The sequence below is a fragment of the Salmo salar genome, chromosome ssa07, assembly GCF_905237065.1.
Source record: "Salmo salar chromosome ssa07, Ssal_v3.1, whole genome shotgun sequence".
NCBI classification, from domain to species: domain Eukaryota; kingdom Metazoa; phylum Chordata; class Actinopteri; order Salmoniformes; family Salmonidae; genus Salmo; species Salmo salar.
Window position 1 is genome coordinate 59,992,728 of NC_059448.1, and position 20,804 is coordinate 60,013,531.

General features: G+C 46.0%; 1 protein-coding gene across 2 annotated transcripts in view; it reads left to right on the top strand.

Annotated features, from left to right (window-relative positions):
- Window positions 1-1,310: 1,310 nt before the first annotated feature.
- LOC106576541 (dual specificity tyrosine-phosphorylation-regulated kinase 2) overlaps window positions 1,311-20,804 on the top strand; it is a 24,474-nt gene continuing 4,980 nt past the window's right edge. The window contains exons 1-2 of one of the 2 annotated variants that reach the window (XM_045722402.1): window positions 1,311-1,550; window positions 4,389-4,519. In XM_045722402.1, the coding sequence (XP_045578358.1) occupies window positions 1,535-1,550; window positions 4,389-4,519 (147 nt within the window). In that variant the 5' untranslated portion in view covers window positions 1,311-1,534. Of the gene's footprint in view, window positions 1,551-3,123; window positions 3,668-4,388; window positions 4,520-20,804 lie in introns of those variants that run through there. The other variant, XM_045722401.1, reaches the window with a different exon arrangement.

Here is a 20,804-nt window from a genome sequence, read left to right on the forward strand (position 1 = left end):
ACATCTTACTATGGTCAGGACGTGACAGGTTGCTTCAGGCTCTCTGTCACTCTGCTGTTGATTTGCATGAAAGCAAAACAGCCATATCTGGGCCTCTTTTATTTATTTATTTATTTATTTATTATTTCACCTTTATTTAACCAGGTAGGCCAGTTGAGAACAAGTTCTCAATTACAACTGCGACCTGGCCAAGATAAAGCAAAGCAGTGCGACAAAAACAACAACACAGAGTTATACATAAACAAACGTACAGTCAATAACACAATAGAAAAGAAAAATAGAAAAATCTATGTACAGTGTGTGCAAATGTAGAAGAGTAGGGAGGTAGGCAATAAATAGGCCTTAGAGGAGAAATAATAACAATTTAGCATTAATACTGGAGTGATAGATGTGCAGATGATGATGTGCAAGTAGAGATACTGGGGTGCAAAAGGGCAAGAGGGTAAGTAATAATATGGGGATGAGGTAGTTGGGTGTGCTATTTACAGATTGGCTGTATTCAGGTAGAGTGATCGGTAAGCTGCTACGACAGCTGATGCCTAAAGTTAGAGAGGGAGATATAAGACTCCAGCTTCAGTGATTTTTGCAATTCATTCTAGTCATTGGCAGCAGAGAACTGGACGGAAAGGTGGCCAAAGGGAGTGTTGGCTTTGGTGATGACCAGTGAGATATACCTGCTGGAGCGCGTGCTACGGGTGAGTGTTGCTATGGTGACCAGTGAGCTGCGATAACGCGGGGCTTTACCTAGCAAAGACTTATAGATGACCTGGAGCCAGTGGGTTTGGCGACGGATATGTAGTGAGGGCCAGCCAATGAGAGCATACAGGACGCAGTGTTGGGTCGTATATGGGGCTTTGGTGACAAAACGGATGGCACTGTGATAGACTGCATCCAGTTTGCTGAGTTGAGGATCGGTAGGATGGTCAGTTTTACGAGGGTATGTTTGGCAGCATGAGTGAAGGAGGCTTTGTTGCAAAATAGGAAGCTGATTCTAGATTTAATTGTGGATTGGAGATGCTTAATGTGAGTCTGGAAGGAGAGTTTACAGTCTAACCAGACACCTAGGTGTTTGTAGTTGTCCACATATTCTAGGTCAGAACCGTCCAGAGTAGTGATGCTAGTCGGGCGGGAGGGTGCGGGCAGCAATCGGTTGAAGAGCATGCACTTAGTTTTACTACTCTGACTCAGAGGGACAACATGCTGGTGTGTATGGAAGGATCTCACTGCTTTTATTTTTACTTTCAGAGATAGAGATGGATGGATGGTGTGTGTGTGTGTGTGTGTGTGTGTGTGTGTGTGTGTGTGTGTGTGTGTGTGTGTGTGTGTGTGTGTGTGTGTGTGTGTGTGTGTGCGTGTGTGTGTTCACTCCTGAATCCTGACTCCTGTATGGTCAGGGCTGAGACTGTGGGAGTAGACGTTGAAGGAGCTAAACCCTCTAGTGGTCAGTACATTCGTCCACTCCACCAAGCTTCAAGCCATAGTTCACTTCACTTGAGGAATATTGCAATAGTTTGCAGCCAGCAAGACGTACTCCATGCCGTATTTTCAAGGTAGGTTGCTAAACTAACACAGCACTAATTCAGTACTAATAATGCAGATTTGTAAACGGTTTGCACTTAAATTGCACTCTAGCTCAACTCAAATCAGAGTTTATTTGTCACGTGCACCACAGGATACAACAGGAGTAAACAGTACAGTGAAATGCTTGCTGGTGAGCTCTTCCTTAACAATGCAATTATACTTTATCACCAAAAAAAATGCACACCTGAATAAGAAAGTTCTCGAGAATAGAAGACAGGTCAGTATCAGTACCAACCAATAGAAGACAGGTCAGTATCAGCACCAACCAATAGAAGACAGGTCAGTATCAGTACCAACCAATAGAAGACAGGTCAGTATCAGTACCAACCAATAGAAGACGGGTCAGTATCACTACCAACCAATAGAAGACAGGTCAGTATCAGCACCAACCAATAGAAGACAGGTCAGTATCAGTACCAACCAATAGAAGACAGGTCAGTATCAGTACCAACCAATAGAAGACAGGTCAGTATCAGCACCAACCAATAGAAGACAGGTCAGTATCAGTACCAACCAATAGAAGACAGGTCAGTATCAGCACCAACCAATAGAAGACAGGTCAGTATCACTACCAACCAATAGAAGACAGGTCAGTATCAGCACCAACCAATAGAAGACAGGTCAGTATCAGTACCAACCAATAGAAGACAGGTCAGTATCAGCACCAACCAATAGAAGACAGGTCAGTATCAGTACCAACCAATAGAAGACAGGTCAGTATCAGTACCAACCAATAGAAGACAGGTCAGTATCAGTACCAACCAATAGAAGACAGGTCAGTATCAGCACCAACCAATAGAAGACAGGTCAGTATCACTACCAACCAATAGAAGACAGGTCAGTATCAGCACCAACCAATAGAAGACAGGTCAGTATCAGTACCAACCAATAGAAGACAGGTCAGTATCAGCACCAACCAATAGAAGACAGGTCAGTATCAATACCAACCAATAAAAAGGGATAGTTGTAGTCCTGTGAGAACGAATAACACAATGGTTTAGTAAAGTTCATTAACTAAATGTGTGAATCCAATGTCATGAATCTGTAACAGATTAAACATAGTTGTACCCCTTTGCAGTCTGAAATACCTGCAACTCAAACACTAATGAGAGAGTCTGTGTGCTAAAAGCTCATTGTTCAAATCATCTACAATAGGGATTTCAGTTGCTATTGTCTAAAGAGAATGCATGTTGAAGTCCCATAGTGTGTTTCCTGGAGGCCTCATTATGGGCTGGTGTATGTTAGACACATACTGGTACAGTGGGGCACCAAAGTGGGGCACCAAAGTGCGGTAGAGTATCATATGTGGATAGGGCTATACAGACTATTCTGACCTGCAAACCGATACTTCATTTCACAATTTGAAAAGAATGTGGTTAGGGGTGTCAGAAAAGTCCTTATAGCTCTTCCTATCACGTTGTACTAATTAATGGGCTGGTTGGGTTTGGGTTCGTGATCCCCAAGTGACCAAGAGGACTTCCCTGATGTAGGCTGTCTGTCTGTTCCTGCTGGAACACAGGCTGGTGGTGCGTTGCCAGCTTAGCAACCGAATCAACCACATCTCACGCTCATTATGAGAGAGAGAGAGAGAGAGAGAGAGAGGTGGATGAGTGCAAGGACGATAGATAAGGAGAAGGCAACACCCAAACTTGTTGACCGACTATGTATTTACTGTGTATGTGAGAGAGAAGGATGTCGCTCCTGATGCATCTAACGTTCGAATGTTGCTGGTGTTGAAAAGAAAACCCGGAGCTTTTTGTTGTTGTATTGATCTACAGTAGCCTAGCGTGGGATATTGTATTTTTGTATCTATAGGTTCGTGTTTTTGGGTTGCATTTCCAAGCGTTGGTGGCAGCAGAAGCAACATTTCAGCTGGTGTTGATGGAAGACTTCCCAGTTTTGCAGAGTTGCACGTTGCGAATGCAAGACTGGATGTAGCTGATTGGAGTAGCGGAATTGGTGATCACACAGCCGAGTGGGAGGAAGCCGAGTGGGAGGAGGGGAGATTCTGAAGTGGGTTTTTCTCTGTGTGACTCTCCAGCGGCCATGTTATCCAAGAAGCCGTGCGCTGCCGTCTACCCAACTGGTAAGGAATAACAATATGGAGCCGAACGGGCTAAACAATACGGTTAAACTCACTTTGATCGCCGGCGGAATATTGTTGATGGATTTTATGCCTTTGTCGGGTCCTTTGTAATAAGTTTATTACACGTTTACGCCGAGTCTTGCTTCGGGTTTCCCTGGTCTGTTGACCAGGGGGAGTCTTTGCTAAAATAGTGCATCCCTGCTCTGTGTTTTCAGCAGTTAATGGCGATACATTCGGGGATTTTGTTCTTCTCTAAAGCCTGAAGTGGGCTGTTTGAAAAACCAAAGTCAAATGCTGGTGTGTTATTTATCCTATATGACAGTATGTGTGTCAGAGAGAACACAGGTTTATTTCTGCAAGCACGACGGAATCATATGCCCACTGGTTTCTGGTTGGCTGGTTGGCTGTGTTGTTTTTTACGATCTCTATATGCTACACGACTACCGGGCGCAAACGGATCGACAACCGGTGCAGACTACATTCTGGCGGTGCCAGCACACATCGTTTGGAAATAGGCTACCTGTTTGCCGAAGCCATTGTCGCAAGAAGGATTTACACCTAAAATGAGCCCTAAATGCCTGCTTAAATGACTATCCTTAAAAGGGATTAAGGCAGAGTCCATAGCCTACTTTATAGTCTAATAACTCTCAGATAGCCTATGTGGGTAAATAGGCCCGTTCAGATTAACCTCATTTCGTGTGTCATTTTGTACGATCTGCAGGCAAAGGGGGTGAGATCTGCCAGCTCCAGTCTTCCCCCGGAATCGGAGTCGGGGATCCCCGGGCCGGTGCAGCGACAGACCCGCCATCGCCCGTCACACTACCACCGCTCAGGAATACCAAGTCGCTCACGGTACGTAGCCCACGGAGCCCTGCTTGTGGGTTTACCATGGACTGAACATCTGCTTCTTCTAATAATAATACTACTAGTGTGGACCTGCTGCCTATTGACATGGATATAGTAGTTTGATGTAAATAATACATCGCTAACCTATAGACTATAGAGACTGTAGATAGGCTGCAATAAAACGATGTTTTGTAGCGAGCTGTTGTAGTTGTTGGGAACAGGGACGGTGGTCGTTACAATGTAGCGTCGCTGTTTGGTTTCAGATAAACGACATGTAACCATGAAACAAGTTGTCCTGCAACACCGCCACTTGAGGTGTACATTATCGGAACATAGTGCGTGTAGGGTACAGCAGGTAATACATAGATATCAAGCTATATCATGTAATCCTAGATAACACGTACACTGGTAGCCTGTGTCATGTGTACTTATTGTTGTGTTGGTGACAGTGGAAGGGCTACTCGGTATTCGTTCTGTACGGTGCTGTAACTTTTAACGTGATCGTAGCAGACGGCATAGGCTAGATGTCAAGCTTGGAGCTTAAACGTTAGATAACCTACTCATTTACATTTTAGTCATTTAGCAGACGCTCTTATCCAGAGCGACTTACAGTAGTGAATGCATACATTTCATTTGACTTCATAATTTTTTTTTCTGTGCTGGCCCCCGTGGGAATCAAACCCACAACCCTGACGTTGCAAACACCATGCTCTACCAACTGAGCTACAGGGAAGGCTAACTGTCACTCACTAATACAGTTGCAACTTGCAAACACCCAGACACCATATTTTACATGTTGTTGAGTTAGTGGGGGATGTTAGAGTGGTGACAGACTGGTATAAAATGTGAGGGGACACCCCACAAGAGTGTAGTCTGGAAGCCATGGCCAGTGTATTGTGTGTTGTTGTGGGGGGGGGACACACACCATAAGAGTGTAGTCTGGAAGCCATGGCAAGTGTATTGTGTGTTGTTGTGGGGGGGGGACACACACCATAAGAGTGTAGTCTGGAAGCCATGGCCAGTGTATTGTGTGTTGTTGTGGGGGGGGACACACACCATAAGAGTGTAGTCTGGAAGCCATGGCCAGTGTATTGTGTGTTGTTGTGGGGGGGGACACCATAAGAGTGTAGTCTGGAAGCCATGGCCAGTGTATTGTGTGTTGTTGTGGGGGGGGACACACCATAAGAGTGTAGTCTGGAAGCCATGGCAAGTGTATTGTGTGTTGTTGTGGGGGGGGACACCATAAGAGTGTAGTCTGGAAGCCATGGCCAGTGTATTGTGTGTTGTTGTGGGGGGGGGACACACACCATAAGAGTGTAGTCTGGAAGCCATGGCAAGTGTATTGTGTGTTGTTGTGGGGGGGGGACACACACCATAAGAGTGTAGTCTGGAAGCCATGGCCAGTGTATTGTGTGTTGTTGTGGGGGGGGACACCATAAGAGTGTAGTCTGGAAGCCATGGCCAGTGTATTGTGTGTTGTTGTGGGGGGGGGACACACCATAAGAGTGTAGTCTGGAAGCCATGGCCAGTGTATTGTGTGTTGTTGTGGGGGGGGACACACCATAAGAGTGTAGTCTGGAAGCCATGGCCAGTGTATTGTGTGTTGTTGTGGGGGGGACACACACCATAAGAGTGTAGTCTGGAAGCCATGGCCAGTGTATTGTGTGTTGTTGTGGGGGGGACACACCATAAGAGTGTAGTCTGGAAGCCATGGCCAGTGTATTGTGTGTTGTTGTGGGGGGGGACACACCATAAGAGTGTAGTCTGGAAGCCATGGCCAGTGTATTGTGTGTTGTTGTGGGGGGGGACACCATAAGAGTGTAGTCTGGAAGCCATGGCCAGTGTATTGTGTGTTGTTGTGGGGGGGGGACACACCATAAGAGTGTAGTCTGGAAGCCATGGCCAGTGTATGTGTGTTGTTGTGGGGGGGACACCATAAGAGTGTAGTCTGGAAGCCATGGCCAGTGTATTGTGTGTTGTTGTGGGGGGGGGACACACACCATAAGAGTGTAGTCTGGAAGCCATGGCCAGTGTATTGTGTGTTGTTGTGGGGGGTTCACAAATACAACGGGGAGATTTAATATGAGTTTACATGCTGTAGATAAAGATAGTGTTTTATTTATTGTTAGGATAGTCACGCTGACAGAGATACTGAAGTATCAGAGGCCATATTTCCTGGGAGGTTGAAACAACTCTTACTGTGAACAGTGTAGCTACGGTAACCAGCTGACTTAGCCTACCTGATGTTTGCACATGATTTCAGACAGATATGTCTTTATTTGATCAATCGAGACTATAAGGGCCATATGTTGGGTGGATGTGTAAACATGAAATGATATTGTAATGTTTTAATCCTGGTGGAGAGTTATTCCAGCAGGCTCTATAAGCTGTCCTGAAGTAATGGAGGATTTGGACTCTAGCTAAATGAAGGAGGAGCCTCCATTCCTTTATTTAGCCCTTCCTTCAAACAGCTATAAATATAGACTCAGCCAGAAGGACCAGCTCACCAGCTCAGCAGCTTTCTCCTGACACACAATTTTATTGGGCCTTGTGTTTATCTTGAACAGTGATTTATGGAAAATAAAACCTGTCCAGGAAGTTCAAATCAAATGAGGAAAATGTATATTGGTCCTTCCTGAAATAGCCCCAGGGACAATGTTGTTAAGTTGTAAATAAACCACAAACATGTCTCACCAGTCTCGGTCTCTGTGAGGAAAGGACATATTTCTCACCAGTCTCTGTCTCTGTGAGGAAAGGACATATTTCTCACCAGTCTCTGTCTCTGTGCTGTGAGGAAAGGACATATTTCTCACCAGTCTCTGTCTCTGTGAGGAAAGGACATATTTCTCACCAGTCTCTGTCTCTGTGAGGAACAGACATATTTCTCACCAGTCTCTGTGCTGTGAGGAAAGGACATATTTCTCACCAGTCTCTGTCTCTGTGAGGAAAGGACATATTTCTCACCAGTCTCTGTCTCTGTGAGGAAAGGACATATTTCTCACCAGTCTCTGTCTCTGTGAGGAAAGGACATATTTCTCACCAGTATCTGTCTCTGTGAGGAACAGACATATTTCTCACCAGTCTCTGTGCTGTGAGGAAAGGACATATTTCTCACCAGTCTCTGTCTCTGTGAGGAACAGACATATTTCTCACCAGTCTCTGTCTCTGTGAGGAACAAACATATTTCTCACCAGTCTCTGTCTCTGTCTCTGTGAAGAAAGGACATATTTCTCACCAGTCTCTGTGCTGTGAGGAAAGGACATATTTCTCACCAGTCTCTGTCTCTGTGCTGTGAGGAAAGGACATATTTCTCACCAGTCTCTGTCTCTGTGAAGAAAGGACATATTTCTCACCAGTCTCTGTGCTGTGAGGAAAGGACATATTTCTCACCAGTCTCTGTCTCTGTGCTGTGAAGAAAGGACATATTTCTCACCAGTCTCTGTCTCTGTGAGGAAAGGACATATTTCTCACCAGTCTCTGTGCTGTGAAGAAAGGACATATTTCTCACCAGTCTCTGTCTCTGTGAGGAAAGGACATATTTCTCACCAGTCTCTGTGCTGTGAGGAACGGACATATTTCTCACCAGTCTCTGTCTCTGTGAGGAACAGACATATTTCTCACCAGTCTCTGTTCTGTGAAGAAAGGACATATTTCTCACCAGTCTCTGTGCTGTGAAGAAAGGACATATTTCTCACCAGTCTCTGTCTCTGTGAGGAAAGGACATATTTCTCACCAGTCTATGTGCTGTGAGGAACAGACATATTTCTCACCAGTCTCTGTGCTGTGAGGAACAGACATATTTGGAATTGGTGTCTTTCCCAATACAATTGTGAGACAATAGTCTCTCAATCACGAGTCTAACAAATAATTCTGCACCTTAATGCAGCTACGCTGGTGGTTGGAATCATGTTATTGTAGCTACGCTCCCTGTCAGGCCTGTCGTTAGTTCAAGTAGTCCTGGTGTTCATTCCAGTAGCTACGCTCCCTGTCAGGCCTGTCGTTAGTTCAAGTAGTCCTGGTGTTCATTCCAGTAGCTACGCTCCCTGTCAGGCCTGTCGTTAGTTCAAGTAGTCCTGGTGTTCATTCCAGTAGCTACGCTCCCTGTCAGGCCTGTCGTTAGTTCAAGTAGTCCTGGTGTTCATTCCAGTAGCTACGCTCCCTGTCAGGCCTGTCGTTAGTTCAAGTAGTCCTGGTGTTCATTCCAGTAGCTACGCTCCCTGTCAGGCCTGTCGTTAGTTCAAGTAGTCCTGGTGTTCATTCCAGTAGCTACGCTCCCTGTCAGGCCTGTCGTTAGTTCAAGTAGTCCTGGTGTTCATTCCAGTAGCTACGCTCCCTGTCAGGCCTGTCGTTAGTTCAAGTAGTCCTGGTGTTCATTCCAGTAGCTACGCTCCCTGTCAGGCCTGTCGTTAGTTCAAGTAGTCCTGGTGTTCATTCCAGTAGCTACGCTCCCTGTCAGGCCTGTCGTTAGTTCAAGTAGTCCTGGTGTTCATTCCAGTAGCTACGCTCCCTGTCAGGTCTGTTTGTTCAAGTAGTCCTGGTGTTCATTCCAGTAGCTACGCTCCCTGTCAGGCCTGTCGTTAGTTCAAGTAGTCCTGGTGTTCATTCCAGTAGCTACGCTCCCCTGTCAGGCCTGTCGTTAGTTCAAGTAGTCCTGGTGTTCATTCCAGTAGCTACGCTCCCTGTCAGGCCTGTCGTTAGTTCAAGTAGTCCTGGTGTTCATTCCAGTAGCTACGCTCCCTGTCAGGCCTGTCGTTAGTTCAAGTAGTCCTGGTGTTCATTCCAGTAGCTACGCTCCCTGTCAGGCCTGTCGTTAGTTCAAGTAGTCCTGGTGTTCATTCCAGTAGCTACGCTCCCTGTCAGGCCTGTCGTTGTTCAAGTAGTCCTGGTGTTCATTCCAGTAGCTACGCTCCCTGTCAGGCCTGTCGTTAGTTCAAGTAGTCCTGGTGTTCATTCCAGTAGCTACGCTCCCTGTCAGGCCTGTCGTTAGTTCAAGTAGTCCTGGTGTTCATTCCAGTAGCTACGCTCCCTGTCAGGCCTGTCGTTAGTTCAAGTAGTCCTGGTGTTCATTCCAGTAGCTACGCTCCCTGTCAGGTCTGTTTGTTCAAGTAGTCCTGGTGTTCATTCCAGTAGCTACGCTCCCTGTCAGGTCTGTCGTTAGTTCAAGTAGTCCTGGTGTTCATTCCAGTAGCTACGCTCCCTGTCAGGCCTGTCGTTAGTTCAAGTAGTCCTGGTGTCCATTCCAGGCAGGTCACTGGCAGTAACAGTTGCTCCATGTGTTACAGACAGTCATTGTTATCCAGAGAGGAAGAGGACAGACACAATAAGGTCACATGTTCAGGTGTTAGTGGGAGAATTGGCCTATCTAATGCTGTCAAGGTTGCTAGCTCTCTGTCCACTCAGTTATTGACTGTTCTGTTTCTTCTGTTTGTCCTGAACTGAACTAACCTCATTAGTGTTGACACAAAGACATCTGTTCTGGAACCAGAACCTCTACCATACAGAGAGGTGGTGAAGACATCTGTTCTGGAACCAGAACCTCTACCATACAGAGAGGTGGTGAAGACATCTGTTCTGGAACCAGAACCTCTACCATACAGAGAGGTGGTGAAGACATCTGTTCTGGAACCAGAACCTCTACGATACAGAGAGGTGGCGAAGACATCTGTTCTGGAACCAGAACCTCTACGATACAGAGAGGTGGTGAAGACATCTGTTCTGGAACCAGAACCTCTACGATACAGAGAGGTGGCGAAGACATCTGTTCTGGAACCAGAACCTCTACGATACAGAGAGGTGGCGAAGACATCTGTTCTGGAACCAGAACCTCTACGATACAGAGAGGTGGCGAAGACATCTGTTCTGGAACCAGAACCTCTACGATACAGAGAGGTGGCGAAGACATCTGTTCTGGAACCAGAACCTCTACGATACAGAGAGGTGGCGAAGACATCTGTTCTGGAACCAGAACCTCTACGATACAGAGAGGTGGCGACGACATCTGTTCTGGAACCAGAACCTCTACGATACAGAGAGGTGGCGAAGACATCTGTTCTGGAACCAGAACCTCTACCATACAGAGAGGTGGCGAAGACATCTGTTCTGGAACCAGAACCTCTACCATACAGAGAGGTGGCGAAGACATCTGTTCTGGAACCAGAACCTCTACCATACAGAGAGGTGGCGAAGACATCTGTTCTGGAACCAGAACCTCTACGATACAGAGAGGTGGCGAAGACATCTGTTCTGGATCCAGAACCTCTACGATACAGAGAGGTGGCGAAGACATCTGTTCTGGAACCAGAACCTCTACGATACAGAGAGGTGGCGAAGACATCTGTTCTGGAACCAGAACCTCTACGATACAGAGAGGTGGCGAAGACATCTGTTCTGGAACCAGAACCTCTACGATACAGAGAGGTGGCGAAGACATCTGTTCTGGAACCAGAACCTCTACGATACAGAGAGGTGGCGAAGACATCTGTTCTGGAACCAGAACCTCTACGATACAGAGAGGTGGCGAAGACATCTGTTCTGGAACCAGAACCTCTACGATACAGAGAGGTGGCGAAGACATCTGTTCTGGAACCAGAACCTCTACGATACAGAGAGGTGGCGAAGACATCTGTTCTGGAACCAGAACCTCTACGATACAGAGAGGTGGCGAAGACATCTGTTCTGGAACCAGAACCTCTACGATACAGAGAGGTGGCGAAGACATCTGTTCTGGAACCAGAACCTCTACGATACAGAGAGGTGGCGAAGACATCTGTTCTGGAACCAGAACCTCTACGATACAGAGAGGTGGCGAAGACATCTGTTCTGGAACCAGAACCTCTACGATACAGAGAGGTGGCGAAGACATCTGTTCTGGAACCAGAACCTCTACGATACAGAGAGGTGGTGAAGACATCTGTTCTGGAACCAGAACCTCTACGATACAGAGAGGTGGCGAAGACATCTGTTCTGGAACCAGAACCTCTACAATACAGAGAGGTGGTGAAGACATCTGTTCTGGAACCAGAACCTCTACAATACAGAGAGGTGGCGAAACAAAGCCTCTTAGTGGAACACAACGCTGGGAGCAAAACACAGCTCTCCTCCCAAACGGCCCCCTATTCCCTCTCTAGTGCCCTACCTGTGACCAAAGCCCATCGGCTCTATATGAGAATAGGGGGCTATTTGAGACGTATTTGCAGTCAGAGATGATCATTGTCTTAGTTGGGACACTGGGGGTGGTGAGGGGTGTGATAAATGACTGTGGTACTCCCGGCCGTCTGCAGAGAGCTGGGTCTTGTTCATCTTGCCCCAAACGGACGGAAACAGGGAGGGACTGTCTTTTGCTACGGTGTGCTCTACTGAACCCGTGTGGTTTGTGTGTCGTTTGGGCTACAGACCAGTGGTATCCTGTAATCTGCAGCTGTCGTCCTTTCTACCCTCTCCCTGACCTGCCCCCCCACCTGTCCACATCATGTCCCTGTTAAACAACCAAGACACAGGACAAGTGTTAAAAAGGCAGCATTTAGAACAGCTATTGAGACAGACACACACACAGTATGTTGTCTCAGAGGTAACAATACATGGCTGATCATTTCACAGACATACTAGTTCAACATGATGTGACTGTGTGGAGATAAACATTTTGTAAAAGTATGGTATGGTGGAATAACTCTAGTTGACATGGTGGAATAACTCTAGTTGGTATGGTGGAATAACTCTAGTTGACACTAGTTGACATGGCGGAATAACTCTAGTTGACATGGCGGAATAACTCTAGTTGACATGGCGGAATAACTCTAGCTGACATGGCGGAATAACTCTAGTTGACATGGTGGAATAACTCTAGTTGACATGGCGGAATAACTCTAGTTGACATGGCGGAAAAACTCTAGTTGACATGGCGGAATAACTCTAGTTGACATGGTGGAATAACTCTAGCTGATATGGTGGAATAACTCTAGTTGATATGGTGGAATAACTCTAGCTGGTATGGTGGAATAACTAGTTGACATGGTGGAATAACTCTAGTTGATATGGTGGAATAACTCTAGCTGGTATGGTGGAATAACTCTAGTTGACATGGTGGAATAACTCTAGTTGACATGGTGGAATAACTCTAGTTGACATGGTGGAATAACTCTAGTTGACATGGTGGAATAACTCTAGTTGACATGGTGGAATAACTCTAGTTGGTATGGTGGAATAACTCTAGTTGGTATGGTGGAATAACTCTAGTTGACACTAGTTGACATGGCGGAATAACTCTAGTTGACATGGCGGAATAACTCTAGTTGACATGGCGGAATAACTCTAGCTGACATGGCGGAATAACTCTAGTTGACATGGTGGAATAACTCTAGTTGACATGGCGGAATAACTCTAGTTGACATGGCGGAATAACTCTAGTTGACATGGCGGAATAACTCTAGTTGACATGGCGGAATAACTCTAGTTGACATGGTGGAATAACTCTAGCTGATATGGTGGAATAACTAGTTGACATGGTGGAATAACTCTAGTTGATATGGTGGAATAACTCTAGTTGATATGGTGGAATAACTCTAGTTGATATGGTGGAATAACTCTAGTTGATATGGTGGAATAACTCTAGTTGGTATGGTGGAATAACTCTAGCTGGTATGGTGGAATAACTAGTTGACATGGTGGAATAACTCTAGTTGATATGGTGGAATAACTCTAGCTGGTATGGTGGAATAACTCTAGTTGACATGGCGGAATAACTCTAGTTGACATGGCGGAAAAACTCTAGCTGATATGGTGGAATAACTCTAGTTGACATGGCGGAATAACTCTAGTTGACATGGCGGAATAACTCTAGTTGACATAGGGGAATAACTCTAGTTGACATGGCGGAATAACTCTAGTTGACATGGCGGAATAACTCTAGTTGACATGGCGGAATAACTCTAGTTGACATGGCGGAATAACTCTAGTTGACATGGCGGAATAACTCTAGTTGACATGGCGGAATAACTCTAGTTGACATGGTGGAATAACTCTAGTTGACATGGTGGAATAACTAGTTGACATGGTGGAATAACTCTAGCTGGTATGGTGGAATAACTCTAGTTGATATGGTGGAATAACTCTAGTTGACATGGTGGAATAACTCTAGCTGGTATGGTGGAATAACTCTAGTTGATATGGTGGAATAACTCTAGTTGACATGGTGGAATAACTCTAGCTGATATGGTGGAATAACTCTAGCTGGTATGGTGGAATAACTCTAGTTGACATGGTGGAATAACTCTAGCTGACATGGTGAAATAACTCTAGCTGAAATGGTGGAATAACTCTAGTTGACATGGTGGAATAACTCTAGTTGACATAGTGGAATAACTCTAGTTGACATGGTGGAATAACTCTAGTTGGCATGGTGAAGGCATTTATAGCTCCACCACCTCTCAGTCCTGTTCTGTAGTACAGAGACCAGCTGACAACCACCTCTCAGTCCTGTTCTGTAGTACAGAGACCAGCTGACAACCACCTCTCAGTCCTGTTCTGTAGTACAGAGACCAGCTGAGAACATTCAGGCACCAGGAACAGGGTGACATGCTGAACATTTCAGAAGGGGTCTAGTTTATTACCTTGGTGTTTTAAAAAGACACACAATGTAAGTCTGTGCCTTTACATCAAGGACATGCTGGGACTGACTGTCCCCTTAACCCAGAGGACTAGTAGCAGCTCTGTCCTGTCTGTGTTCCAGGGCAAGGGGACCTTAACCCAGAGGACTAGCACCAGCTCTGTCCTGTCTGTGTTCCAGGGCAAGGGGACCTTAACCCAGAGGACTAGCAGCAGCTCTGTCCTGTCTGTGTTCCAGGGCAAGGGGACCTTAACCCAGAGGACTAGCAGCAGCTCTGTCCTGTCTGTGTTCCAGGGCAAGGGGACCTTAACCCAGAGGACTAGCAGCAGCTCTGTCCTGTCTGTGTTCCAGGGCAAGGGGACCTTAACCCAGAGGACTAGCACCAGCTCTGTCCTGTCTGTGTTCCAGGGCAAGGGGACCTTAACCCAGAGGACTAGCAGCAGCTCTGTCCTGTCTGTGTTCCAGGGCAAGGGGACCTTAACCCAGAGGACTAGTAGCAGCTCTGTCCTGTCTGTGTTCCAGGGCAAGGGGACCTTAACCCAGAGGACTAGTAGCAGCTCTGTCCTGTCTGTGTTCCAGGGCAAGGGGACCTTAACCCAGAGGTCTAGTAGCAGCTCTGTCCTGTCTGTGTTCCAGGGCAAGGGGACCTTAACCCAGAGGACTAGCAGCAGCTCTGTCCTGTCTGTGTTCCAGGGCAAGGGGACCTTAACCCAGAGGACTAGAACCAGCTCTGTCCTGTCTGTGTTCCAGGGCAAGGGGACCTTAACCCAGAGGTCTAGCACCAGCTCTGTCCTGTCTGTGTTCCAGGGCAAGGGGACCTTAACCCAGAGGACTAGCACCAGCTCTGTCCTGTCTGTGTTCCAGGGCAAGGGGACCTTAACCCAGAGGACTAGCACCAGCTCTGTCCTGTCTGTGTTCCAGGGCAAGGGGACCTTAACCCAGAGGACTAGCACCAGCTCTGTCCTGTCTGTGTTCCAGGACAAGTGTCAGAGTTAGAGAGAGACAGACAGATGTACAACAAGCCGATGTGTTTCTTTAAAAGTCATTCCCTGTCACAGTGTGTATTGGTATCATAGCTACAGTACAGTTAGTAGGAGGTAGCAGGCTGTTTGTGTTACACCATCCTCTCTCTATCCAGGGATCTGCCATCTGGGCCGAATAACAAGCAAATCCACTAGGCTCTGTTGAAGGAAAGCCAGGCAGCAGAACGCTTGTTTTGCCCTCATAATACAACAACACCTCTAGGAGACCAGTCTGTTACCGTACTCTGATACGTTGTGATGAATTATCACACGGTAACCTCTAGACCAGTCTGTTACCGTACTCTGATACGTTCTGATGAATTATCACACAGTAACCTCTAGACCAGTCTGTTACCGTACTCTGATACGTTCTGATGAATTATCACACGGTAACCTCTAGACCAGTCTGTTACCGTACTCTGATACGTTCTGATGAATTATCACACGGTAACCTCTAGACCAGTCTGTTACCGTACTCTGATACGTTCTGATGAATTATCACACAGTAACCTCTAGACCAGTCTGTTACCGTACTCTGATACGTTCTGATGAATTATCACACAGTAACCTCTAGACCAGTCTGTTACCGTACTCTGATACGTTCTGATGAATTATCACACAGTAACCTCTAGGAGACCAGTCTGTTACCGTACTCTGATACGTTCTGATGAATTATCACACGGTAACCTCTAGACCAGTCTGTTACCGTACTCTGATACGTTCTGATGAATTATCACACGGTAACCTCTAGACCAGTCTGTTACCGTACTCTGATACGTTCTGATGAATTATCACACGGTAACCTCTAGACCAGTCTGTTACCGTACTCTGATACGTTCTGATGAATTATCACACGGTAACCTCTAGACCAGTCTGTTACCGTACTCTGATACGTTCTGATGAATTATCACACGGTAACCTCTAGACCAGTCTGTTACCGTACTCTGATACGTTCTGATGAATTATCACACGGTAACCTCTAGACCAGTCTGTTACCGTACTCTGATACGTTCTGATGAATTATCACACGGTAACCTCTAGACCAGTCTGTTACCGTACTCTGATACGTTCTGATGAATTATCACACGGTAACCTCTAGACCAGTCTGTTACCGTACTCTGATACGTTCTGATGAATTATCACACGGTAACCTCTAGACCAGTCTGTTACCGTACTCTGATACGTTCTGATGAATTATCACACGGTAACCTCTAGACCAGTCTGTTACCGTACTCTGATACGTTCTGATGAATTATCACACGGTAACCTCTAGACCAGTCTGTTACCGTACTCTGATACGTTCTGATGAATTATCACACAGTAACATCTAGACCAGTCTGTTACCGTACTCTGATACGTTCTGATGAATTATCACACGGTAACCTCTAGACTAGTCTGTTACCGTACTCTGATACGTTCTGATGAATTATCACACAGTAACCTCTAGACCAGTCTGTTACCGTACTCTGATACGTTCTGATGAATTATCACACAGTAACCTCTACGTGTGTCTGAAGTGGCACCCTATTCCCTTCATAGCGTACTATCAAGTATACACATAAAAGTAGTGCACAATGTAGGGAATAGAGTGACATATGGGATACCGCCCCAGGCGAATAGAGGAAGTTAGAAGTGAAATGACCACCGTGTATGGAATACCTACTGTATTGAGACTCTATTCTACAGAGTAATAAACCAGTTATACCAGCTGATTACAGTGTAATGTATGGAATACCTACTGTATTGAGACACTCTATTCTACAGAGTAATAAACCAGTTCTACCAGCTGATTACAGTGTAATGTATGGAATACCTACTGTATTGAGACTCTATTCTACAGAGTAATAAACCAGTTCTATCAGCTGATTACAGTGTAATGTATGGAATACCTACTGTATTGAGACTCTATTCTACAGAGTAATAAACCAGTTCTACCAGCTGATTACAGTGTAATGTATGGAATACCTACTGTATTGAGACTCTATTCTACAGAGTAATAAACCAGTTCTACCAGCTGATTACAGTGTAATGTATGGAATACCTACTGTATTGAGACTCTATTCTACAGAGTAATAAACCAGTTCTACCAGCTGATTACAGTGTAATGTATGGAATACCTACTGTATTGAGACACTCTATTCTACAGAGTAATAAACCAGTTCTATCAGCTGATTACAGTGTAATGTATGGAATACCTAATGTATTGAGACTCTATTCTACAGAGTAATAAACCAGTTCTACCAGCTGATTACAGTGTAATGTATGGAATACCTACTGTATTGAGACTCTATTCTACAGAGTAATAAACCAGTTCTATCAGCTGATTACAGTGTAATGTATGGAATACCTACTGTATTGAGACTCTATTCTACAGAGTAATAAACCAGTTCTACCAGCTGATTACAGTGTAATGTATGGAATACCTACTGTATTGAGACACACTATTCTACAGACAGGACAGTAATGGTTAGTCTAGTCTACAGACAGCACAGTAATGGTTAGTCTAGTCTACAGACAGGACAGTAATGGTTAGTCTACAGACAGGACAGTAATGGTTAGTCTGCAGACAGGACAGTAATAGTTAGTCTAGTCTACAGACAGGACAGTAATGGTTAGTCTAGTCTACAGACAGGACAGTAATGGTTAGTCTAGTCTACAGACAGGACAGTAATGGTTAGTCTAGTCTACAGACAGGACAGTAATGGTTAGTCTACAGACAGGACAGTAATGGTTAGTCTGCAGACAGGACAGTAATAGTTAGTCTAGTCTACAGACAGGACAGTAATGGTTAGTCTAGTCTACAGACAGGACAGTAATGGTTAGTCTAGTCTACAGACAGGACAGTAATGGTTAGTCTAGTCTACAGACAGGACAGTAATGGTTAGTCTAGTCTACAGACAGGACAGTAATGGTTAGTCTAGTCTACAGACAGGACAGTAATGGTTAGTCTAGTCTACAGACAGGACAGTAATGGTTAGTCTAGTCTACAGACAGGACAGTAATGGTTAGTCTAGTCTACAGACAGGACAGTAATGGTTAGTCTAGTCTACAGACAGGACAGTAATGGTTAGTCTAGTCTACAGACAGGACAGTAATGGTTAGTCTAGTCTACAGACAGGACAGTAATGGTTAGTCTAGTCTACAGACAGGACAGTAATGGTTTCTGGAGGGAGAGAAGAAGGACTCTAACCAGGGTCTGAAAGGTCTAGTGTGTGTGTGTGTGTGTGTGTGTGTGTGTGTGTGTGTGTGTGTGTGTGTGTGTGTGTGTGTGTGTGTGTGTGTGTGTGTGTGTGTGTGTGTTTTTTGTTTTGGAAGCAGTAGGACAGGGGGAATAGACAAACCCCTGCCTGAACGAAGCAACAGGATGTTGCAGAGAAAACAAGATGTCTGCCGAGCGAGGAGGTAATCACCTTATCTACTTAGGAAGGGTCTGCTGGGGAGGAAGCTCAGGAACACAGGAAGTACACTAATAACGTTCATGGTAAACATTTATAGGAAAGAAGGAGCTAGATACACAAGAGTATTGAAGTTATTATGAAAAAACATTTCCCAAAAACAACCTAAAACTTCTCTACGCATACTGAAGGAAGGGGCATATTGTACGTGTCATTCTCTATGGATTTTACTAGGAAGAATCTAGTGACTAGTCTGACCTGGTAGGGAGTTTCTAGTGACTAGTCTGACCTGGTAGGGAGTTTCTAGTGACTAGTCTGACCTGGTAGGGAGTTTCTAGTGACTAGTCTGACCTGGTAGGGAGTTTCTAGTGACTAGTCTGACCTGGTAGGGAGTTTCTAGTGACTAGTCTGACCTGGTAGGGAGTTTCTAGTGACTAGTCTGACCTGGTAGGGAGTTTCTAGTGACTAGTCTGACCTGGTAGGGAGTTTCTAGTTACTAGTCTGACCTGGTAGGGAGTTTCTAGTGACTAGTCTGACCTGGTAGGGAGTTTCTAGTGACTAGTCTGACCTGGTAGTGAGTTTCTAGTGACTAGTCTGACCTGGTAGGGAGTTTCTAGTGACTAGTCTGACCTGGTAGGGAGTTTCTAGTGACTAGTCTGACCTGGTAGGGAGTTTCTAGTGACTAGTCTGACCCGGTAGGGAGTTTCTAGTGACTAGTCTGACCCGGTAGGGAGTTTCTAGTGACTAGTCTGACCCGGTAGGGAGTTTCTAGTGACTAGTCTGACCCGGTAGGGAGTTTCTAGTGACTAGTCTGACCCGGTAGGGAGTTTCTAGTGACTAGTCTGACCCGGTAGTGAGTTTCTAGTGACTAGTCTGACCCGGTAGTGAGTTTCTAGTGACTAGTCTGACCTGGTAGGGAGTTTCTAGTGACTAGTCTGACCTGGTAGGGAGTTTCTAGTGACTAGTCTGACCTGGTAGTGAGCTTCTAGTGACTAGTCTGACCTGGTAGTGAGCTGAGCGCGTTGTCTATTATCTCCCACTTGGCTGCTTACAGAATCACGTAGCGCTCGGCCGGGGGAGAGACGGAGGCCCTCTTCCTTATGGAACGTAGAAAATGTCTTTATTCAAACACATAATGCAGTATGTCATTGACACAATGCCGAGAGACAGAGAGACAGAGAAAGATAGAGGAGAGGGAGGGGGGTGGAGAGGAGAGGGAGATAAAGAGAGGAGAGAGAGAGAGAGAGCGGGAGAAAGAGAGAGGAGAGAGCGAGAAGGAGAGAGAGGGAGGGAGGGAGAGAAAGAGAGGGAGGGAGGGAGAGAAAGAGAGAGAGGGAGGGAGAGAAAGAGAGAGAGGGAGGGAGAGAAAGAGAGAGAGGGAGGGAGAGAAAGAGAGAGAGGGAGGGAGAGAAAGAGAGAGAGGGAGGGAGAGAAAGAGAGAGAGGGAGGGAGAGAAAGAGAGAGAGGGAGGGAGAGAAAGAGGGGAGAGGAGAGTGAGGGAGAGAGAGAGCGGGAGAGAGGAGAGGGAGGGAGAGAAAGAGAGAGACAGACCAGTTGGATGAGGCAGGGTTGTATTATGGTCTATGAGGTCATCAGATATACATCAGCCCCGAGTGGGGCTGGGCTGGTCAGTAATGTTATGCAGAGTAAGGGAGGGTATAGGGCTGGGCTGGTCAGTAATGTTATGCAGAGTAAGGGAGGGTAAAGGGCCTGGCTGGGCTGGTCAGTAATGTTATGCAGAGTAAGGGAGGGTAAAGGGCCTGGGCTGGTCAGTAGGGGCTGGGCTGGTCAAATGTTATGCAGAGTAAGGGAGGGTATAGGGCTGGGCTGGTCAGTAATGTTATGCAGAGTAAGGGAGGGTATAGGGCTGGACTGGTCAGTAATGTTATGCAGAGTAAGGGAGGGTATAGGGCTGGGCTGGTCAGTAATGTTATGCAGAGTAAGGGAGGGTATAGGACTGGGCTGGTCAGTAATGTTATGCAGAGTAAGGGAGGGTATAGGGCTGGGCTGGTCAGTAATGTTATGCAGAGTAAGGGAGGGTAAAGGGCCTGGCTGGGTTGGTCAGTAATGTTATGCAGAGTAAGGGAGGGTATAAGGCTGGGCTGGTCAGTAATGTTATGCAGAGTAAGGGAGGGTATAGGACTGGGCTGGTCAGTAATGTTATGCAGAGTAAGGGAGGGTAAAGGGCCTGGCTGGGCTGGTCAGTAATGTTATGCAGAGTAAGGGAGGGTATAGGGCTGGGCTGGTCAGTAATGTTATGCAGAGTAAGGGAG